The following is a 19,998-nucleotide window of genomic DNA, read 5'->3' as shown; positions in this document are numbered from 1 at the left end:
TAAGCCCCGCCCCTTTCCCCGTCCGACCCCCCCATTGGACTGACCTCCACGGCGCCCGATATCCGCCTTCCCCCGGTTCCAACCGGAAGTCCGTCTGAGCCGCCGCTCCACGCGACTCGTCGAAGTGGAGGGGCGAAGCTCCTGGAATCTCCTGGCGAGAGTACGGAAGCCGGGAGGGGCGAAAACGCCTGGAGGGTTGCTAAGCGATGGGGCGCTCCCCTAGTTACCGAGGAAGGGCGGGGCTTCTGGAAGCCGGCACTCCTCCCCCTCGCCGAGGGCGTGGCGAGCGTACGGAAGCCGGGAGGGGCGAGAACGCCGGAAGGGTTGCTAAGCGACGGGGCGCTTCCCTAGTTACCGAGGAGGAGGAGGCGGAGGAGGAGGCCGCGTAGGTAGCTGCGGGAGACGCCAGGATGAAGCAGCCGCAGTGTTTGTGCCAGATTTGCACTTGCGGGTAAGAAAGTGGGCAGGAGGGGAGGGTTGTTGGAGCGGCGCTTATTCGGAGCCTCCGCGCCTTTGCCGCAGGGAGCATCGGGGTCGTTCACACGTTACGTGTTCTCTACACGCGTGTGCCCGGGAGGAGCCCCGGAAATGGGGTTCTTTCTGGGTTTGTGGACGGGTGTCAAGCCGACCACGGCCACGCTTTTTTCCTTTCAGCCCGACCTACTCTACGGGGTTGTTGTGTAATAAAAAATGGAATTAAAAAAAAAAATCAGCTCTTCTTGCCCTCCCACCAAGTTGCTTGGATGGGAAGGAGATTCTGCCCATTTTATCCTCCATGCCTGCTTTGTTTCTTTTGACTAACTAGCCAAAGTCGCTGGGTATCAAGCAGCGCATAAATTTAATAGATTATTATTTCAGAGCAATCCCTCATCTCTTGATGTATAGAATTGGACTCTTTGCCCCCCCCCCCTTTGCTTGCCTGCCACTGATGTGAAAATCTCACGCAGGCAATCAAGCAAGAACAAGAAAGAACAAAATCTCAAGTCTGAAATGTTTTTGTTTCCTGCCAAAATAAAGATCAACTGGTGGGAAACTCATGAGCCCTAGACTGCATTTATGTACATGTAATGCAGGTATAGGAGGTATGGAGGCCATAACTTTTAATTTTTCCTATACAGTCAATGCCTATCATGTGTGTGTGTATGTGTGGGTGGACGGACGGACAGACAGACAGACAATAGATGATAGATCAGTGGTTCCCAAACTTTATTTTTGGCTATGCCCCACTTAAGGATCTTTAAAATCTGATGCCCTCCCCCGTGACATATAATTCTTACTTTACTCAGAAAGTGAACTCTACTCATGCAGAGGAAGCCTAAAAGGCCATTAAACAAGGTTCAAATTGCCCCCATTAAAAACCAAATTGTCCCCCTGTGGGACGTGGGGCCCACATTGGCAAACACTGCGATAGATGAAAGAGTGATATAGACGATGGATGGATGGGTAGATAGATTAGAGGTAGGTAGGTAGGTAGGTAGGTAGGTAGGTAGATTATAGATAGATAAAAGAGTGATATAGACAGATGATGGATGGATGGGTAGATAGATTAGAGATAGGTAGGTGGGTAGATTATAGATACATGAAAGAGTGATATAGACAATGGATGGAATAGACAGACAAAGAGTGATGATGGGTCAGATAGATGAGAGATGGATGGATGGATGGATGGATGGATGCAGTAAACAGAAAGCAGCAAAGCACCATACTCTATTTCCTAATTGCTTGCAAGAATGCCTTGGGATCTATAAAGGTCTCACCGGATTAATATAAATCCCTTTGTACTGCTAATTTACTTTTGGTAAATGGGTGTTTTATGATTGGCCATGCCCACAATGGCTTCTGTTTTATAATTGGCAAGTCCCCCACTGCAACCATTTTGTGAGCTCCCCAAGCTGAAAACATTTTAGTTACTTGCTGTATGCAGCAATGAAAGTACAGGAATCAATTGATGTTAATAGCGAGGAATGACCCTGGAACATATGTTCCTCAGTCTTTCTTGGAGATTAGGTGGCACCTGTTGCTTGTCACTTTCAGTCCCTAGTACCCAATGAATATCCCAGGGCAATGATGGGCAGCTTTAAGAAAAGAGTTTGTGTACATCACAACATTTCTTGTCCCTTGTACAATTCTGCATAATGACTATGTTGCCTTGCACTTGGGTTGGTATGCTTCCCTTTTCTATGTGATATAATTTTTTCATCGGTTATTCATTGCAAATACAGCAGAATTACTCATCCTTGAAGGAGGCTGACAGCTACAGTTCGTTCCCCATCATGATTTTTGAGTCATTTCTTTTGGCTCCAAAGATATGTCCAAAAGGAAAAGCATCCACCCTGAATGTGATATTGTGTTTTGGCATGTTGTGCACACTTAAAAAACAAAACAGAACATGTAGCAACTGATTTGTCTGTGGACATATGATAGTGGTTGAAATTGTAGCTTGCTATTGGGAAACAGGAGTGAAGATTATTACTGTATGAGAGATGAAAATCTCTCCACTGGAATTGCTTATTGGCGCCAAAAGAGGATTTTGTCAACATAAATACTAGCTTTAGAAAAGACATATTAGCAAGATAATAGCAAAAAGAGAAATAATTAAATCTCTGTCCCTATGCGCACATATATCCAGCAAAAATATACTAGAACCAAACACATAAATACTTAATTTTACCCTGAGGACCTTTAAATATTATTCATCCATATCCATATCCACATCCACGTCCACATCCATATCCACATATATACATACATACATACATATTCAGGGTAGAGTTAGGGTAACTGAATGGAGCTGAGTATTTACTAGCTTGAGTATTTACTAGCTGGATACCCTTCGTGACACCCACATAGAGTTTGCAATAGATAGTTTCTCTTTGTGACTGATAGAGAAACATTTGTCACTGTGTAGGATTGAACTCTCAACCTTCTGAACGAGAGGCCAGGGTTTTTACCTCTAGGCCACCCTGCCACTCAAACATTATTCTTAAATATAGTGAATTAAATTGTTTTGGATCTAGAGATGTTATGATTTGAATATGACCATCACAAAATCAGTTGCAAACTTTTCTGTTCAGATTTTAATTTTTCAACAGGCTCTTTAAATGTGGTTTTTAAAAGTTGTCTCAGTCTTCCATATGGCCTTGAATAATAATAATTCAGAATAATTATGAATTCTTGCATTTTCACTTTGAAGAAAAGAGAGCCTTCCAGTGGATACTTGCTAGAACGAGTTGGGAGCCCAAATCCTTGAATCTTACTCAAGGAGCCCGCATGGTATTTAAAATGACAACTTTTGGAACTAAAAGGAAGTTTCAACAACTAGTTGGGATATGGGAGTCAGCTTTTTAAACAAACAAAAAGCAAAAACAAGTTACAATGTGAATCAACTTCTTGAACCCTGGCCAATATAAACATGACATGACAGTGGAAGAGGCAGGAGAGCTGAAAACTAAACAGGTTTTTTTTGTTCAGATTCTGGGATGAAATACCAGAGAACAAAAGCTCTATGAACCAAGATTATCCACACATGATTTGCAGAATAAACATTGTCAACACTGTTGTAATTGATAACATCTCAAGTGGGCATTGATTCAGGCATTCATTGCGCTCGCCAAGGTTTCATAGCAGCATATTTGTTTCAATGGGAAACCTTGTTGCTTAGGACTTGTTACCTGGGGAATTCAGCCATACACAAATTAAGAGTTGCTAAGAAGAAGGAAAAAAATAGGACAAATGTGACCTCTAGACTGGACTACTGCAACGTGCTCTACATGGGGCAGCCCTTGAAGAGCATTCGGCGACTCCAGCTTGTCCAGAATGCAGCCGTGTGAGCAATCGTGGGTGCACCTCGATTCACCCACGTAACACCTATCCTCCGCGAGCTGCACTGGCTGCCTATTGGTCTCCGGATACGCTTCAAGGCGCTAGTCGTCACTTATAAAGCCCTTCATGGTATCGGACCTGGGTACTTGAGAGACCGCCTGCTGCCAATTACCTCCTCTAGACCGATTAGATCCCACAGATTAGGCCTCCTCCGAATTCCATCCGCCGGCCAGTGCCGACTGGCGACTACCCGGAGGAGAGCCTTCTCTGTGGCCGCTCTGACCCTCTGGAACGAACTCCCTGTGGAGATTCGAACCCTCACCACCCTCCAGACCTTCCGCAAAGCCCTTAAAACCTGGCTATTCCGACAGGCCTGGGGCTAAAAAGCTTCTACCCCCTTCTCGAATGGTATGACTGTTGTGTGTTTTAAATTATGTATTGTTGCGCGTTGTTTTAATTTTTTGTCTGTATCCCCCTCCCTTGGTTGAGTTGTGAGCCGCCCTGAGTCCCCTTTGGGGGGAAAGGGCGGCATATAAATAAAATAAACATTCAAACATACATATAAAGTAGTTATGTAAGTGGCAAGGGGACTGTAATCTTTCACCTGATTAGAGTTGTGTGTGCGTAATCATAAAAGTAAAGGTTCCCCTCGCGCATAAGTGCTAGTCGTTCCCGACTCTAATGGGACGCAGAGGCTCAGTGGCTAAGACGCTGAGCTTGTCAATCAGAAAGGTTGGCAGTTAGGCAGTTTGAATCCCTAGCATCCGCGTAACGGAGTGAGCTCCCGTTACTTGTCCCGGCTTCTGCCAACCTAGCAGTTCAAAAGCACGTAAAAATGCAAGTAGAAAAATAGGGACCATCTTTGGTGGGAAGGTAACAGCGTTCCGTGCATGTGATCATAAAGGTCACCTAATTGAGATTAAGCCTATGGTGCACGTATGGACATTTTTTCTGTGAGAAATGTTTCTGTCCTAACTGAGACAGTTGTGATTTTTCTAGGTTTACCACAACTGAAAGCACTCATGTACATGATGTGCATACACAACTTAATAGACATCTGTGTAATCCCAGTGGAACTCAATGGCACCTTCTTCTGATTCACTGTGTTATCATTAAAGTAGTTTAACAGCCATCTCTCCTCCTTAAAAACACTCAGAATTATAAAAGTACATTTGGGGCTATGAGAACCAGTGTCATGTAATGGTTAAGGTATCAGGCTAGAAATGGAGAGTCCCACAGTTCGTGTACTGCACAAAGCCAGCTGGTCTACCTCGGGCCAGTCCTCTCCAATGTTCCCTCTAATTTTTTTTCAGTGTGTGCGGAAAAGTATAGTATTTGAGCAGCACATTTTCATGCCTGAGCACCTGAATTTTTTTCACAGATGTTTCACAGAGCAATTGATTTATAGGATCCGAATTGGAATGGAGAAAAATGGTTTTGTGCGTGAGTGTGTGTGTGTGTGTGTGTGTGTGTTTGTGTGTTTGAGTGAGCGAGGGATCCGGTAAGGGAACTGCGTCTATTTAGGAAAGAAGGTAAATTATTGCAAACATGATCAATCGAAGATAAGTATGGGGACAGGTTGGGCAGTAGAAAGAAAGTGATAAAAGAGTGGGAGAGAGGAAGAAAAAAAGAGGGAAGAGAGACAGAGAAGGACAGAGAAGGTGACAGAAGAGTGGGAAAGAAGGAGAGAGAAAGAGAGACAAAGAGAAAGAGGGTGAAAGAGACAGAAAGAGACAAAGAGGAGAGAGAAGGGAGAAGGAGAGAGAAAGTGACAGAAGAATGGAAAAGAGGGAGAGAGAAAGAGAAGAGAGACAAAGAGAAAGAGGATGAGAGAGACAGAGAGAGGAAGAGGAAAGAGTAAGAGAGAACATCTCATTTCAACCCTGAGGTGCAAATATTCTCTTTGATTGGTAATTTTATTTGTCCATTTACTATCCAATACTCTCATTTCTCCTTAAGTTCATCAAGAATTCCCTTCTTTTTATTGAATTTATCACAATACCGTGAGAACAACTTTTTCAGCATAGCTTTACAGCTATTTAAAATATATAGTAATTTAGGTCAGGTTTTCAGAACATTAGTCTATTTATAAGTCACTAAGTGCAAAGAAACAGATTCAGAAAGTTGGCTTCCCTTTTTGTAATTGCCTATATTGCCTGCTTAATTTTCTACCTACATTTTTGATAACTGATATTCACGTTGACCCAAGAAGCCCATCATAGAAAGAAACGCTCCCTATGAACTTTGTTGGGTTTCCATGGAATGAAATTTGATCTTTTTCTCAACCATATAGTAGCATATTCTTTCTAAAGAGGATATAATCAAGATAGTCCATAATTGACTATCAATCTAACAGTATGGCGATTGACAATCTCTTTATATTTCAACTCTAACTCTTTCAGTCTTAAAGGTTTGGTGAGGAGAAATCCAAAAATTCTTTTAAAGAGGAAAAAAAATGCTTGCACAATTGCACCCATTGAGACATATATATATATATACACAACACACAGAGAAACAAACTTAACAAAGTGCTAAGTCTGCCCACCAACTAACTAACTAACTAACTAACTAACTAACTAACTCTCTCTCTCTCTCTCTCTCTCTCTCTCTTAAAGAGAGGGAGAGAGAGAGAAAGAGAGAGAGAATCCCTCCTTCCTTCAGCCCAACACTCTTGCTGGCATCCTGGACAAATGAGAGGGACTGCAGAGGGTCTCCTCGAGTCTAGGCCAGCGAGTCATTCGGTGGAAAAGTTGCCTCTTGGAAGGAATGACCCGGCTTGGCTCCCACTTTCAATCTGCTGCCCAATGACCGAACGGAGAAGCGAAGAGACAGGAGAGACGAAGCGAGAGCCAAGCCAGGTCATTCCTTCCAAGAGGCACGTTTCCCATCGAATGACTCGCTGCCCTAGACTCGAGGAGACCCTCTGCAGCCCTTTTTGTCTGGCTCTCCCTCCCTCCCTCCCTCCCTTCCACCTCCTGCTCCTCCTCCTCCCTTCCTCTCTCTCTCTCAAATGGCAAATCCAAGCAGCCGCTGCTGGGAGCCGGTCCCATGCCTTCTCCCAACCCCCACACCCCTTCTCTCAGCTACTTCCTGCCTTGTGATTGCTGTCTCCAGGCTGGCTCTCCCCTCCTATTATCGTGGAAGGCGTCTCACAAAAACCACTGGGCGGCAGTTGGAAACTGCTGCGCGGTGTTTTGTTGCCACGTGCGCGGCCGCGCACGCGCGCAGCTTAGAGGGAACAGTGGTCCTCTCTCTCTCAGCCCCAGGAAACAGGTAATGGCAAGCCACATCTAAAAAACCTTGCCAAGAAAACTGCAGGGGCTTGTCCAGACAGCCAATGGCACTCAACACTGACTTGGAGGCACAATAAAAGGGGGCGGGGAATGGTTGGGTGCTATAGATTTGTGTTGTGGCCCAGCAGGTGCTTTTGGAGCTGCCACCAGACTCCAACAGCGAGGGGCCCTATGAGTCGGCTCTGGAGGATGTGGAGGACCCTGGACAGGGTTCCGACTCCGAGCAGGGCGCAGAGATGCTGGTTGGCCACCAGGAGGCACCTGAGCCTTGGACCAGTGGGGAGGAGACAAGGGAGAGTGAGCCAGAAGCCAGCAGTGAGTTGTTCCTGGATGCACGCCATTGAAGAGCTAATAGGCGTCAGGAACAGTTGCGCAATTACAGGAGGTGATTGCACTCAGCTGGTGGTCATTAGGCTCCTCTCCAGACTATAAAAAGCTACTTGTGCACACGCCTCTCTTTGCAGAAGTCAACGCAGGATTGAATGTCGGAGGACATTACTGTAAGCTTGGCAGGCTGGATTGCTGCCAAGCCTTATCTGTGTTTATTGCTGCCCGAGCTTGTCTGTGCCAGGTTGCTGCCAAGGACCTGTCTATTAATTAAATGCCGTAATTTATCTCTGGCTCAGAGTGTGCTTTGGTGTGGAACGAGGGGGGTCAGAACAGATTTGTAACTGAGATTTAGTGTCATCTCCAATCTCTAAATAAATGTCCCCATTTATTTGTATTCCTTTCTTTCATTCATATCCATGTTTATATTTATACCTGCTATCTTGAACATGTTTGACAAACTAATAAATACAAATCTTCAATTCACTCTGGGGAAGCCATGAAACTGTCCACAGTATGCTAAAACTGTTTTTCTTTCTTAGTGTAAGTACACTTGATATCATTTATAAATTATAACATAACAGAATAGTAGAGTTGGAAGGGGCCTTGGAGGTCTTCTAGTCCAATCCTCTGCTCAAGCAGATTCTACCATTCCAGACAAATGGCTGTCCAGTCTTTTCTTAAAAAACCTCCAGTGATGGAGCAGCCACAACTTCTGAAGGCAAGCGGTTTCACTGGTTAATTGTCCTTAGTGTCAGGAGATTTCTCCATAGTTCTAGGTTGGTTCTCAGGAGAAATTGACTGCAAGCATGAATTAAAGTAGAAAAGACTACAAATGCTATGGCAGTGTTTCTCAACCTTGGCAACTTGAAGATGTCTGGACTTCAAGTCCCAGAATTCCCCAGCCAGCGAATGCTGGCTGGGGAATTCTGGGACTTGAAGTCCAGACATCTTCAAGTTGCCAAGGTTGAGAAACACTGTGCTATGGTCTGATTAGTTTTGACAGAGAATAAAATACAGTAAAAACATTTCTTTGTAACAAAGACATGTTGACTGTTTTCCACTTCCACTTGAGTTGCTATTATCCTAAGCAACTGTATATGAAAGGTTTCAAGGCTTCAACACTAAACACTGCAAAGCAATTCATTTTTGACACCTAAAGTACCATTCATACCGAAATCAAAACTGCTGAAAAGTAATGGTAAACCTATACTGATGCCATAGATAAAAGATAAATTAAACTGCTGTTTTTGAATTATTCTATAGCATTAGACAGGTGAGGATAATAGAGATCTAAGAAGATGAGATTTAGACTTCCAGAAACTGCTTTCAGGAAAAAAAATATGGCAGAATGTATAGAATGAAAGAGAGAGGAAGAGGAAGGCGAGAGAAAGAGAGGAAACAGGGGAGAATGTTGACGGGTTGACTTCCTTCTGATGTCACAATTCATCGCATTTCAGCCAGTAAGTCGTTCCTTGACAACTACAGACGAATAAGCAATCTTACAAGGAGGTGAGATCATTTTGATGACAGGGGATTTAGCGAATGTTTTAAGTTGTTTCCATGAATGTAACTGCAAGCTCAAAGCGACTCTAGATTAAGCTGTCAAAATCACGAGAACAGAAATGCAGAGGGATCCAAGAGACTGGCTTAAATGGTGCCACGAATTGCCAGCCATCGTCTGCATAATCAGATGTCTCATCCAAAGTTACTGAACTCCTGACCCACGAGGCAAAGATAAATGAAATAAAGGAAAGAGCAGGCGTCACTTTATCACACCCCTCAAACCCGACACAGTCAGCTGTTTGAAACCCCCCCCCCAAAAAAAAATTGTTGATGACAACTCTACAAAGAGCCTCCTGTTGAAAAGCCATCAAATTGTCATCAAGCCGAGCAGAGACTTAAGACCCAAGTCCCACCTCAGTCTTCCAGCTCATTCTTTATCAACCTGTCCTCCTTCCATAGTAATACTTTGGGGATGAAATATGTGGAAAAGAAGATATTAAGTCTGACCTAAGCCCCTTAAAGAATTATACGTCCAATGAAAAGCTACTATATCATTTTTTTAGCCCTATGCTTACTCTGTGAGGTCAGGAAATAGTTTAGGTTCCCCTTCATCTTCCTTTGACTTTGATCTCAACCCTAACTGGGTTGAATTCTGGGTAGTAGATAAGAAACATCTTATCTAAGCAAGTGCCATCTTTTAATACTCATCTTACAAAATGTGGGAAGATTGACTACTTGCTGCTGACAGGTTAATCTTTTTAATGTAATTTCTTTTTTTTTTTAGGACCTCTATTGAATTTCCCTAAAATGCATTTAAGTATCAGTAAAATATTCCTTATCCAAACTAGGGCCTGAGGAATTCATTTTGATTATAAACTGTCAGAAAACTTGAAAGTCCTAATAGAGGCTGTAGTTTTCCTTCGATTAGTTTTATCTGAACAATGAGAAATGCTTTGTCTTCGTTCAAGTCATTTATAGATTGGGAATAGTCTACGAGACTGCATTAAACTGAATCGTCCCGAACGCAGTCTGTAAAAGCAACGTAAGATAAATGTCATTTTATCTGGCCGGTTAAATATGCAGCCTTTGCACAAGTGTTAACAATGCTGCCTTTAATATGTCAAGAAGTAATCACTATCTCTAGATCTTGGACAGTGCTTGCATTATCTTTGATTATGGTCTTCATTGATGTTTTTATTTCCTGGTTGCTGTTCGATTCCAGACGTCATCGTTGTCCTCATAATCCCACAAGGATTTATGACTATGGAAGAGAGTCAGGCCTCATGACGGAATACACAGAAAAATACCCTTTATACCACAACGTCCCTCCGCTCAAGAGCATCAGGCCCAAGCAGGAATATCGGAGCCATGGAGGGAAAATGGAAGGCCTCACCACCTTCAGGTAAATATGGCGCAATATTAGAAACTGGAATTCCAAGGAAATCAGGAGGAAAATGGGGGAAGAGGTAGAAAGTGGAAAGAGGTAGAAAGAACCGCAGTGGCGCAGTGGTTAAAGTGCAGTACTACAGGCTACTTCTGCTGACTGCCGGCTACCAGCAGTTCGACAGTTCGAATCTCAACATTAAAATTAAAAGAAACCAGGATTTCTCATCCAAGAGTAAAATATGGTTTCAAATTGGATGTTGCTATAAAGAAGAAACTAGCCATAGTTTCTTGTTGCTTTATAGAATAAAAAAATTTACTGGCCTCTGGAGGTCTGAAGATGATAATGTCTTATCAAAGTATCTTGATAAGTTTGGGGCAACCGAGTGAGATTCCGACTATCATGCTGAGCCAGGGTGGCGCAGTGGTTAGAGTGCAATACTGCAGGCTCCTTCTGCTGACTGGCGGCTGGTTGCAATTTGGCAGTTCGAATCTCACCAGGCTCAAGGTTGACTCAGCCTTCCATCCTTCCGAGGTGGGTAAAATGAGGAGCCAGACTGTTGGGGGCAAATAGGCTGACTCTGTAAACCGTTTAGGGAGGGCTGTCAAGCACTGTGAAGAGGTATATAAGTCTAAGTGCTATTGCTATTGCTAAAGTGGCTTATTGAGATTTGTGTTGAGGTAAGCTTGGGATATAGTTTTAATCGCAATCATTGCACAGCCAACATTTGATAGACCTGCTGTCTGAGATCAACACAACATTTTATGAATGGGGGAGAAAAAAGAGTCCCAAACATTGCACGTGAATCAAGGAATAATTCTATGGGGAAAAGAAAGGAAAGAATAGCAATAGCAATAGCAGTTAGACTTATATACCGCTTCATAGGGCTTTCAGCCCTCTCTAAGCGGTTTACAGAGTCAGCATATCGCCCCCACAGTCTGGGTCCTCATTTCACCCACCTCGGAAAAATGGAAGGCTGAGTCAACCTTGAGCCGGTGAGATTTGAACCGCCGAACTGCAGATAGCAGTCAGCTAAAGTGGCCTGCAGTACTGCACTTTAACCACTGCGGCACCTCGGCTCTAAGCACCATGGTGCTTTAATGTTCATGTTTTGCTTTACGTAGGAGAGAGAAAAAAAAAAGAGCCAGTTTGGTGTAGTTGTGTAATGCAGTGATTAAGTTACCTGGCTAACAACCAGCAGACTGTAAGTTGTATTGTTCTTCAGGCACAAAGCCAGCTGGGTGATCTTGTGCCAGCATCTCTCTCTCTTTCCTCCCAAGGAAGCTCGCTAGGAAGGAGGCATTGGCAAACCACTTCTGAAATCTTGCCAAGAAAAGTGCAGGGGCTTGTCCAGACAGTTGCCAGGAATCCCAAACTGACTAAAAGACTGATACACACTTTGGGAGAACAGACAAGTCTATGTTTCAGCCCCGCGTCCAAAATGGACGTTTTCGTAGATCTCTTTTGACCTTTTCAGCATATTTTTTTTAGAAAATGAGAATTAATCTTTCTTCTCCACTAATGCTGGAGGAAGGTTAAAATATGTATGTTGCTATTTCTGGTAACTCTTAATGGAGTTTTGCTGATTAACATTGAATGATGAGGCTTTATAATTTGTTTATAGATAAGAGATGAGATATGAGAAGTTATTGTCAAAATGTCAGAGGTGGTGAAAAGTTACTGAAACTATTTGTCTTGCTGAAGGGGGAAAGTCGTTTCTTTATATTTTTTGTTTATTTTCTTCTTCTCTGCACTTTTTGAAATTTCTTTTTAACTATTTTTTAGTGTATTTTAGCTTTTTTATCTTTGTATTTTTAAAGTTTAATAAAATTGTGAGGAAATCTTCCCAAGATAACCACAGGGATTTGTGCAGGCAAGAGGAAGGGAGAGAGGTACGGAGGAAGGGTAGGAAGGAAGGAAAAGGAAGGAAGGAAGGAAGGAAGGAAGGAAGGAAGGAAAGAAGGAATGTTCCTTTTCAAATCAGGCTTACCAACCTTATATTTTGTAATATTTAACTGGTTTTCTCTCCTTAGTTTGCCAAGATTTTAATTAGAGCCCCAATTTCAATACATCCAAAGATTTTAACTAGTCAGACTGATTTATTGACTAAATGCTGCAGTTATCATTTCTTTCTCAGAGTTTTCTCCCTCTCCTCCCACCAGATCTGATTACCTTCCATATGATATAACATATCGGCCCGTTCGTGTACAGGAGGAATACAAGCCCCTGGCTGGAGAAATTGACTTGGCAACCACTTACAGAAGAGATTACAATCCTCACAAAATAGAACCAATCATATTAGTAAGACCTGTGGAGAAGAAATGCATTTCTAAATGTAAACTGAACACCATTCCAACCTACCAAGGTAATAGTGCCAATTACTTTTACAAATGGGGGAAAAAATTGCCAAGTGTCAAATTGCTGCTTTGGGGAGGCAAATTATGACTTGGCTGTTGCAATGCCATCCTAATAATTTCCCTGTAATTGAAATATGTCTGATCAACAGTGGAGACTCTTATGAAGAGCTTGTTATACTGTAATGCCATCATTAGGCTCTGAGATCAAAACCTAGTTCAGTTCATGAAACCACTAGAGAACTATATTGCTGATAAACCGAAGCATATTCCACCAAACATTCTTCCCAAAACATGTTTGTTGGGACATGCTTTAGGAAGCATGTTCTCCACTCACTGGTGTGATTGGCTTCTTGGTGATCTTCCCAAAAACTTCAAGCCTGAAACTACTAAAATAGAAACAAAGTCTGATTTTTGATGGAATCACAGAATTCCACCATCGATTTCAGCCATGGGGCAGTTTCCTGAGCTTTGTAAAGCAAATGCCAAACAAGTTTAATACGTTTTATTACCCTGTGAGGGCCTAAAATGATTGAAACTGATCTGATAAACATAATAATTGCTAATAGCTAGCAATTAATAATTCTTAATAATTGCTAGTAGCTAGTTAAATATATTTTAGATGTTTCGGGCAATACTTACTCAGCAATCAAACAATTTGCACAATATTATAACTCTCAGGATTTCTTATGAAAAGTCATTTAATATCAAATGACATTCTGTACATAACCTTATTCTTATGTTATAATGGTCAGATATGGTGGAAGTAATCAAATATGTATCTACAAGTTCTTGCAGAATCAATTATTTTGGCACATTGTCCAGTCACCTTTTATAACCATATCACCATTTATATTTTATGAGCCTTGGTTGGCGCAGTGGTTAGAATGCAGTATTGCAGGCTAATTCACTGCCTACAGCCAGGAGTTCGATACTGAGCGGCTCAAGGTTGACTCAGCCTTCCAACCTTCCGAGGTTGGTAAAATGAGGAGCCAGATTGTTGGGGGCAAGAGGCTGACTCTGTAAACCACTTAAAGAGGGCTGTAAAAGCACTATGAAGTGGTATATAAGTCTAAGTGCTATTGATAGTGCCCTTCCTTCCTTCCCTCCCTCCCTCCCTCCCTCCCTCCCTCCCTCCCTCCTAGTGGTTAGAATGCAGTATTGCAGGCTGTTTCTGCCCACAGCCAGGAATTCGATCCTGAACAGCTCAAGGTTGACTCAGCCTTCCATCCTTCCAAGGTCGGTAAAATGAGGACCCAGATTGTTTGGGGCCATATGCTGACTATGTAAACCGCTGAGAGAGGGTTGTAAAGCACTGTGAAGCACTGTGAAGTCTAAGTGCTATTGATATAAGTTCATCACTGGCTTACTCTTAGGTGAGCAATATGGGAAGAATAGCAATGTCCATCAAAAATGTAACAATTCTTCTTTTTTCATCTCAAAGCTGACTTTAAACGTTGGGAAATAGAAAAAAGGGAGCCCTGTAAAGTGGAGCGCATCTACCACCCTCCCACTGAAAAATTTGGAAACGCCACTACCTCCCAGGATGCGTTTATTCCAAGGGAATTTGTCCTCCAGAAGCTCATTAAACCTGCCGACACCACCACGCTCTCAGGCCAGCCTTTTAGCAGCGACACATGTCACCGGATGGACTACGTTCCCCATCAGCTGGAACCCAGGTGGCAAAAGTTGAAAGAAGCCTACAGGCCCAGCAGCCAGCCTTTCGAAAATGTCACCACCCACCAGAGTGATTTTAGGGGCCTCCCTGGCGATCTCCCCAAAAGCTTCAAGCCCGAACCGACCAAAGTGGAAACCAAGTCCGATTTTGAGGGCATGTCAGAATCCCATGACCGCTTTCAGCCGTGGGCGGTTTCCTTACCCGAGCTTCACAAAGCGAAGGAGTACGCTCCCCCTACAGGCAGCATGGAGTTTAACTCCACATCCCGCCTTGATTATCCTCCTCACATCGTCAATCCGGTGGTCCTCATGAAACCGCTGGAAAAGATCAGAAAGAACACGCTCCCCTTCCAAGGGAACACGACTATGAGAGATTCCTTCCAAGCGTGGGACATTCATCCCCCGGAAATGATTAAAAAACCCCAGGAGATACCGAGGCCCTCAGGTAAATTGGACGATATCACCACTTTCCGATCTCACTATACGCCGCACACTCTAATCCCGACCCAGAGCTTCAAACCTCCGAAGGTGGTTTTGTCCACATCGGCGCGTTTCGAGGACGAAACCATTTATCATAGGGACTACACCCCGAAGAAGAAAGAGGTTTGTCCTGTAAATTACCCATCTCCCCCAGGCTATGTGTACGTCAGCACCGATTCGCGCGGTCACAAATTCTTCCGCAAGACGACCCCAGATATCAGTAAGGTTGTCCATCCAAATGGTCCCCATGTTCCAAAAGAAATAGCAGTTGTGTCCTAATCTCTTAATTATTTGGCTCTGCTCGGGACTGAACAATATCATGCCTTAGGCAGAGGAATAGGGTGGCTCTTAACTATAAGCACAATGATTACAAGGTTTTGGGAACGTGAAAACTGAAATGTTTATAAGAGTGGTGACGGAAACTGAATCAGTATTTCTATGGAAATTATTTTTTCTTCGGTGGTTTGTTAAAATAATTTAATCCTTAATGAAAATGTCTGTCAATAACTTGACAAATTTAATATACAGTAAACACTTTTACTATGTACCGTATGGCATGATTTGAATGTAATCTGTTTGTAGCTACCTGTGGTTTGGTTTTTGTTGTTGTTGTTTTTTTGGCAATTTATTTTCTCAAGCTAGATCCAGAAAGGAATCATTATTTACACCTATAATTTTTCAGGTTAATTTCCAGCATCCCACCTTCAGTAACACCAGTCACAGAAGTGGTCTAGAATTGAGAGATTAGTGGCTAGAGAGAACAATAGGAGCCTACAGACGATTATGTTTATGAACTAGCTTTTTCAAAAAAAAAATATGGGGCTTATTAAGAGTATCAATGATATTTAATCGGCCACTGATCTGCATATCAGCAGATTTGTTCTTGCCTGAGTCAACCTTAACTTCCTGCCACCCTAATCCCATCAACACAAGTTTTGGGGTTTGGGACAGAAGGCAGAGTTTTAGTCTCACAGGTAGATGAAGCATCTCCTGTTGAATTCAGCTGAGCTAAGCATCTAGGAAGAATTTATAGGATCAGAAAGAAACATGTGGCCTCAGCTAGACGGGAAAGCTTTTTCCCCCCAAATTTGACTCAATTTATTATTGAGGGGGAAAATGGCAAAATAACATTGCAGAATGACAGACCTGCCTTGCAGATCGTTATTTCAGCCGTCATGTTTTTTAAAAAAAATTAATGAAGTCCTTGGTTTGAAATTTGTTTCAGTGAGCGTTTCTCTTTCAATATGATAGATTGAAGTTTACCCTCTGAGTTCTTTTGTACTCATTAATTTAAGGAAATGGTTTTATAATTGAAGCGCCCGTGTAATCCTTCTGCTCTGTCTCCAAGTTAGCAAAATAAGAGACCGAGATTGATAAATAGTGTCAAAAGAGCAAAAAAAAATAAATCATCCCCAAAAGGACAGGAAACCATCTGAATGTCTGGGAATGTTTGTGTTGTGTCACTCGCACAGATACAGACTGAGATTAAAATCCGTTTATTTTATGACTTGTCTTATGTAAATGTATGGCTCTAAAAAATCTAATTAAACACTTTTGTGTCACATTACATTTTCCGTTTCTTAAAATGTTTTTAAAGATTGTAGCTAGACTAAGGGTGTAAAATCCCATGTGCTCTGAAATGGTAATATATTTATGTCTTTTGGTCACCAGATAAATACAGATAAATTCCTGAATTCTATGGAATGAATTCTTTTGAAATGTGGTTGTAAGATAATCCTCGACTTACAACAATTCATTTAGTGATTATTCAAAGTTACAACAGCACTGAAAAAAGTGACAGGATCATTTTTCACATTTACGACTGTTGCAGCTTCCCTGTGCTTACATGATCAAAATTTAGATGCTTGGCAACTGTCTCCTACTTACGACTCTTGCCGTGTCCCAGGGTCATGTGATCACCTTTTGTGACCTTCTGACAAGCAGATTCAAAGCCAGATTCACTTTATATCCATGTTACTAACAAGGAAGGTCACAAAATGGGGCAAAACTCACTGAGTGATTCTCTCTCTTAACAACAGAAATTTTGGGCTCAATTGAAATCATAAGTTGAGGATTACCTGTATTGGACTGGATCATATATGCCTGAATATTTAGTAACCTACAGCATCAAAATCAGGGGTGGGCTGCTGGGAGTTTGCAGGGGTTCAGGAGAACCGCTAGCTAAGATTCTGTGCCGTTCGGAAAACCTACAAATCACACTCCTGGCTGGCCCCTCCCCTCCCAGGAGTCCCCACACAACCCATTTTGGATGCAGGTAAGTCCAGAGTGCGCATGGAGGCTCGGGGAGGACGAAAAACGGGCCTACCGGAAGTTCAAGATGGCCGGAAATGGGCCCATTTCTGACCTCCAGAAAGCCTTTGTAGCCTGGGGAGGCCATTTTCGCCCTCCCAGAAGCTCGAGGAAAGCTTCCGGAGCCCGGGGAGGACAAAAATGCCCCCCCCTGCCATGGTGCAGTAGGCTACACCCGCCATGGCCACGCCCACCCAGCAACCAGGCAGTGAACCCCTTGCTAAAATTTTTGAAGCCCACCCCTAATCAAAATGAGTCTTTACTCAGAGCCGAGGTGGCGCAGTGGTTAGGGTGCAGTACTGCAGGCCACTTCAGCTTACTGTTATCTGCAGTTCAGCAGTTCTAATCTCACCGGCTCAAGGTTGACTCAGCCTTCCATCCTTCCGAGGTGGGTGAAATGAGGACCCAGACTGTGGGGGTGATATGCTGACTTTGTAAACCGCTTAGAGAGGGCTGAAAGCCCTATGAAGCGGTATATAAGTCTAACTGCTATTGCTATTGCTATTGCTATTACAGGTCCAAAACGGATTAGTGCATAAAATGGTAGCAGCTAATTATTTTCAAATAATCCCAACACAAAAGAAAGCAATAGTAAGTTTTAGTAATAAGAAAAAATAGGATCTGAAATCTTTATTACACACTATACAAAAATATTGCACTTTTAAACCAGATAATAAATATATACAAAAGTATATTTACAGGTTATCTTAATTTAAGAAGCGGTGTAATCAAAAAGCCAAGGATTGCTTTAAAATTTAGGGGGCCCAATACAGCAAAAGTTTAAAGTCCATTGAATTCAGTGAGAAAGAACTAAAGGTTCTGAATCTGAAAAAAAGCACATATCCATGCAAAATCCAATGCTAAAGTTTTTCCTACTTCCAAATTTAATTTTGCAAATAGGCCTTTATTTCTCAGTAGGTATTTCTTATCCCAGAATACTGAGAAGTGTGACTCAGCCTGAGTTTTCCCAGACATATCTTTGAGGTTCTGTGGAATTCTTTCTACCTCCAAATGGAACACTGAAACATGGAATTCGCTTGGCTGTGAAAAGTAAAACATTCCTTGATTTTTAACTGCAATCGACCAAGTTGCTTGACTTCAATTTGATCATTTTTGATCATCAGCCACAAATAACAGTTTCCTCATTCAAACACCTTTTTATGCAGTAGCAGTCGTTTAGCCCTTAGGAAAACCATCTCTTTTGAAATACATTTGGGACAGAAACCAAAAACTCAGGTGTTACCTTTTCTGCCCTTTGTCAGAGGGTCCAGTTCAAGGAAACGTGACTTTTGAAGTTTATGCAAGAACTCGGGAGTTAGCAAAGGGAAAAAAACAAAACACCACTAAAAGATAAGAATGGGTATAAAATATCCTTGACTCAATGGATAAGGCCAAAGTTTCAGGTAGTCTCGCATAGTTTCTCAACAGTAGTCAAATAACCCTGGAAAACCTATAAGCAGGGCACGAAGATAAGCACACCTATTTTTTCTTGCCTGTGATATCTGACCTTCGAAGGCACCATTGTCGGGAAATGAAATTTCCATGCTGCTTTGAGAGCTGATAGCCACTGATAGACAATGGACTCCAATAACCTTAAGAGCCATAGGTTACTGATGAATCACATGATGATTGGTAAGTAGAAGATTCCAGGTTCTACCCCAGCATCTCCAGGTAAGGCTAGGAAAACTCCAGTTAAAAAAAACAAACCCTGAAATGCTGCCATCCATGAGCCAGACCAACGACTTGACTCGCTAGAAGGAAGCGTTCTAATTGTGGTTCCATCCATTTTTTAAAATATTGCTTCCCAATCAAGAAGACAGCTTCCTATCTATCCAAGACCTTCTGACTTACTCAAGTTAATAGCTTTCACTTTATTTTAAGGCACACAATTATGCAACAAGCATGCATAGCATATATTTTGGTCTGTGCTAAGCCCTTTGTCAGTCAACTTCACTGGTTTCTCTTACGACAGCTGAATGTTTGTTCAATCCACTTTGTTCAATTTTCATCAGCTACAATTCTGTTCTTTTCCCCCTATTATTCTAAGGAACTTCAAGAGTCTCATAGGAAACATTTCAAACTATTTCTCTTGTTCCTTTCTCTACCTGTTTCAACAGTTGGGCAGATCTGTATGCAGCCACATTCCTTTATATAATACATATTGTCTGATAGTTGAAACCAAGATGTTTATTTTTTTTGCCCAAATCAATATGGGGAAAAAAAAAACGCTATTTGAAGTAATTTTTGGAAATGACTCGCAGGGCAGATTTCCAAATGCATAATGATCGAAATGGATGAAAATCAGTTGAACAGACCCTGAACAATACCTCTGTCTCCAAGTATAATAGATCTGGGTTTTTCACCCTTTTTCAGAGGACTGTAAAATGATAACAGGATTTCTTCAGAAGCAGCATAGACTGATAAACCTTTTTGGCTGGGGATCTGCTCTGAATTCTCTTCTGACAAAGCAAGGGATAAAAAAAAACCCCAATTCTCAATCTTCAAATCCAAATGGAAACATTTAAATTCTGAGCTCCAGTGTAAGAAACCTCAAATTTCATGCCAGGCTAATAGAGCTCCCTGCCTTGATCCGATTCCAGAGATATTGCAAGATACGATCCGTCATCCTAAAATTACACTGCATTGATCAAAAACGGTTCCGTGGCAAGTCTGCAAATTTTAACATCACGTATATTGCTTTGCACTTAAAATACTTAAAGGAATGAACTTGTGATTCATCGGAAGCTAATGAAAGGAAGTCTCAGACAATGTGGTTTTGCCAAAAAATGAAGCAGAAACAATGGTAAGGGGTGGGGGGTTGGGGAATAACACTATTCTTTCTGTA

At 42.3% G+C, this 19,998-nt stretch overlaps 2 protein-coding genes across 2 annotated transcripts in view; one reads left to right on the top strand and one right to left on the bottom strand.

The window, feature by feature from the left end:
• EFL1 (elongation factor like GTPase 1) overlaps positions 1-150 on the bottom strand; it is a 72,260-nt gene extending 72,110 nt beyond the window's left edge. Inside the window, exon 1 of the mRNA XM_032233358.1 lies at positions 45-150. The gene's annotated coding sequence lies outside the window, so the exon portion shown is untranslated. The remainder of the gene's footprint in view (positions 1-44) is intronic.
• A 219-nt stretch (positions 151-369) lies between these two features.
• Positions 370-16,294, top strand: SAXO2 (stabilizer of axonemal microtubules 2). Its single transcript, XM_032233435.1, has 4 exons — positions 370-451; positions 10,171-10,350; positions 12,495-12,697; positions 14,131-16,294. Exons 1-4 carry the CDS (start codon positions 411-413, stop codon positions 15,120-15,122), a joined length of 1,416 nt encoding a protein of 471 aa, XP_032089326.1. The 5' UTR covers positions 370-410; the 3' UTR covers positions 15,123-16,294.
• The last annotated feature ends 3,704 nt before the right edge of the window (positions 16,295-19,998 follow it).

The sequence above is a fragment of the Thamnophis elegans genome, chromosome 16 (genome assembly GCF_009769535.1).
Source record: "Thamnophis elegans isolate rThaEle1 chromosome 16, rThaEle1.pri, whole genome shotgun sequence".
In the NCBI taxonomy this organism is placed as follows: domain Eukaryota; kingdom Metazoa; phylum Chordata; class Lepidosauria; order Squamata; family Colubridae; genus Thamnophis; species Thamnophis elegans.
This window is presented reverse-complemented; position numbering and strand designations above follow the sequence as displayed.

What these genes read in the sequence shown, in the direction of transcription:
- SAXO2 (XM_032233435.1), top strand. Translation starts at nt 411, where the DNA reads ATGAAGCAGCCGCAGTGTTTGTGCCAGATTTGCACTTGCGG. An exon ending in TGCCAGATTTGCACTTGCGG is followed by an intron (nt 452 to 10,170) that starts GTAAGAAAGTGG and finishes GTTCGATTCCAG; the next exon opens with ACGTCATCGTTGTCCTCATA. An exon ending in GAAGGCCTCACCACCTTCAG is followed by an intron (nt 10,351 to 12,494) that starts GTAAATATGGCG and finishes TCCTCCCACCAG; the next exon opens with ATCTGATTACCTTCCATATG.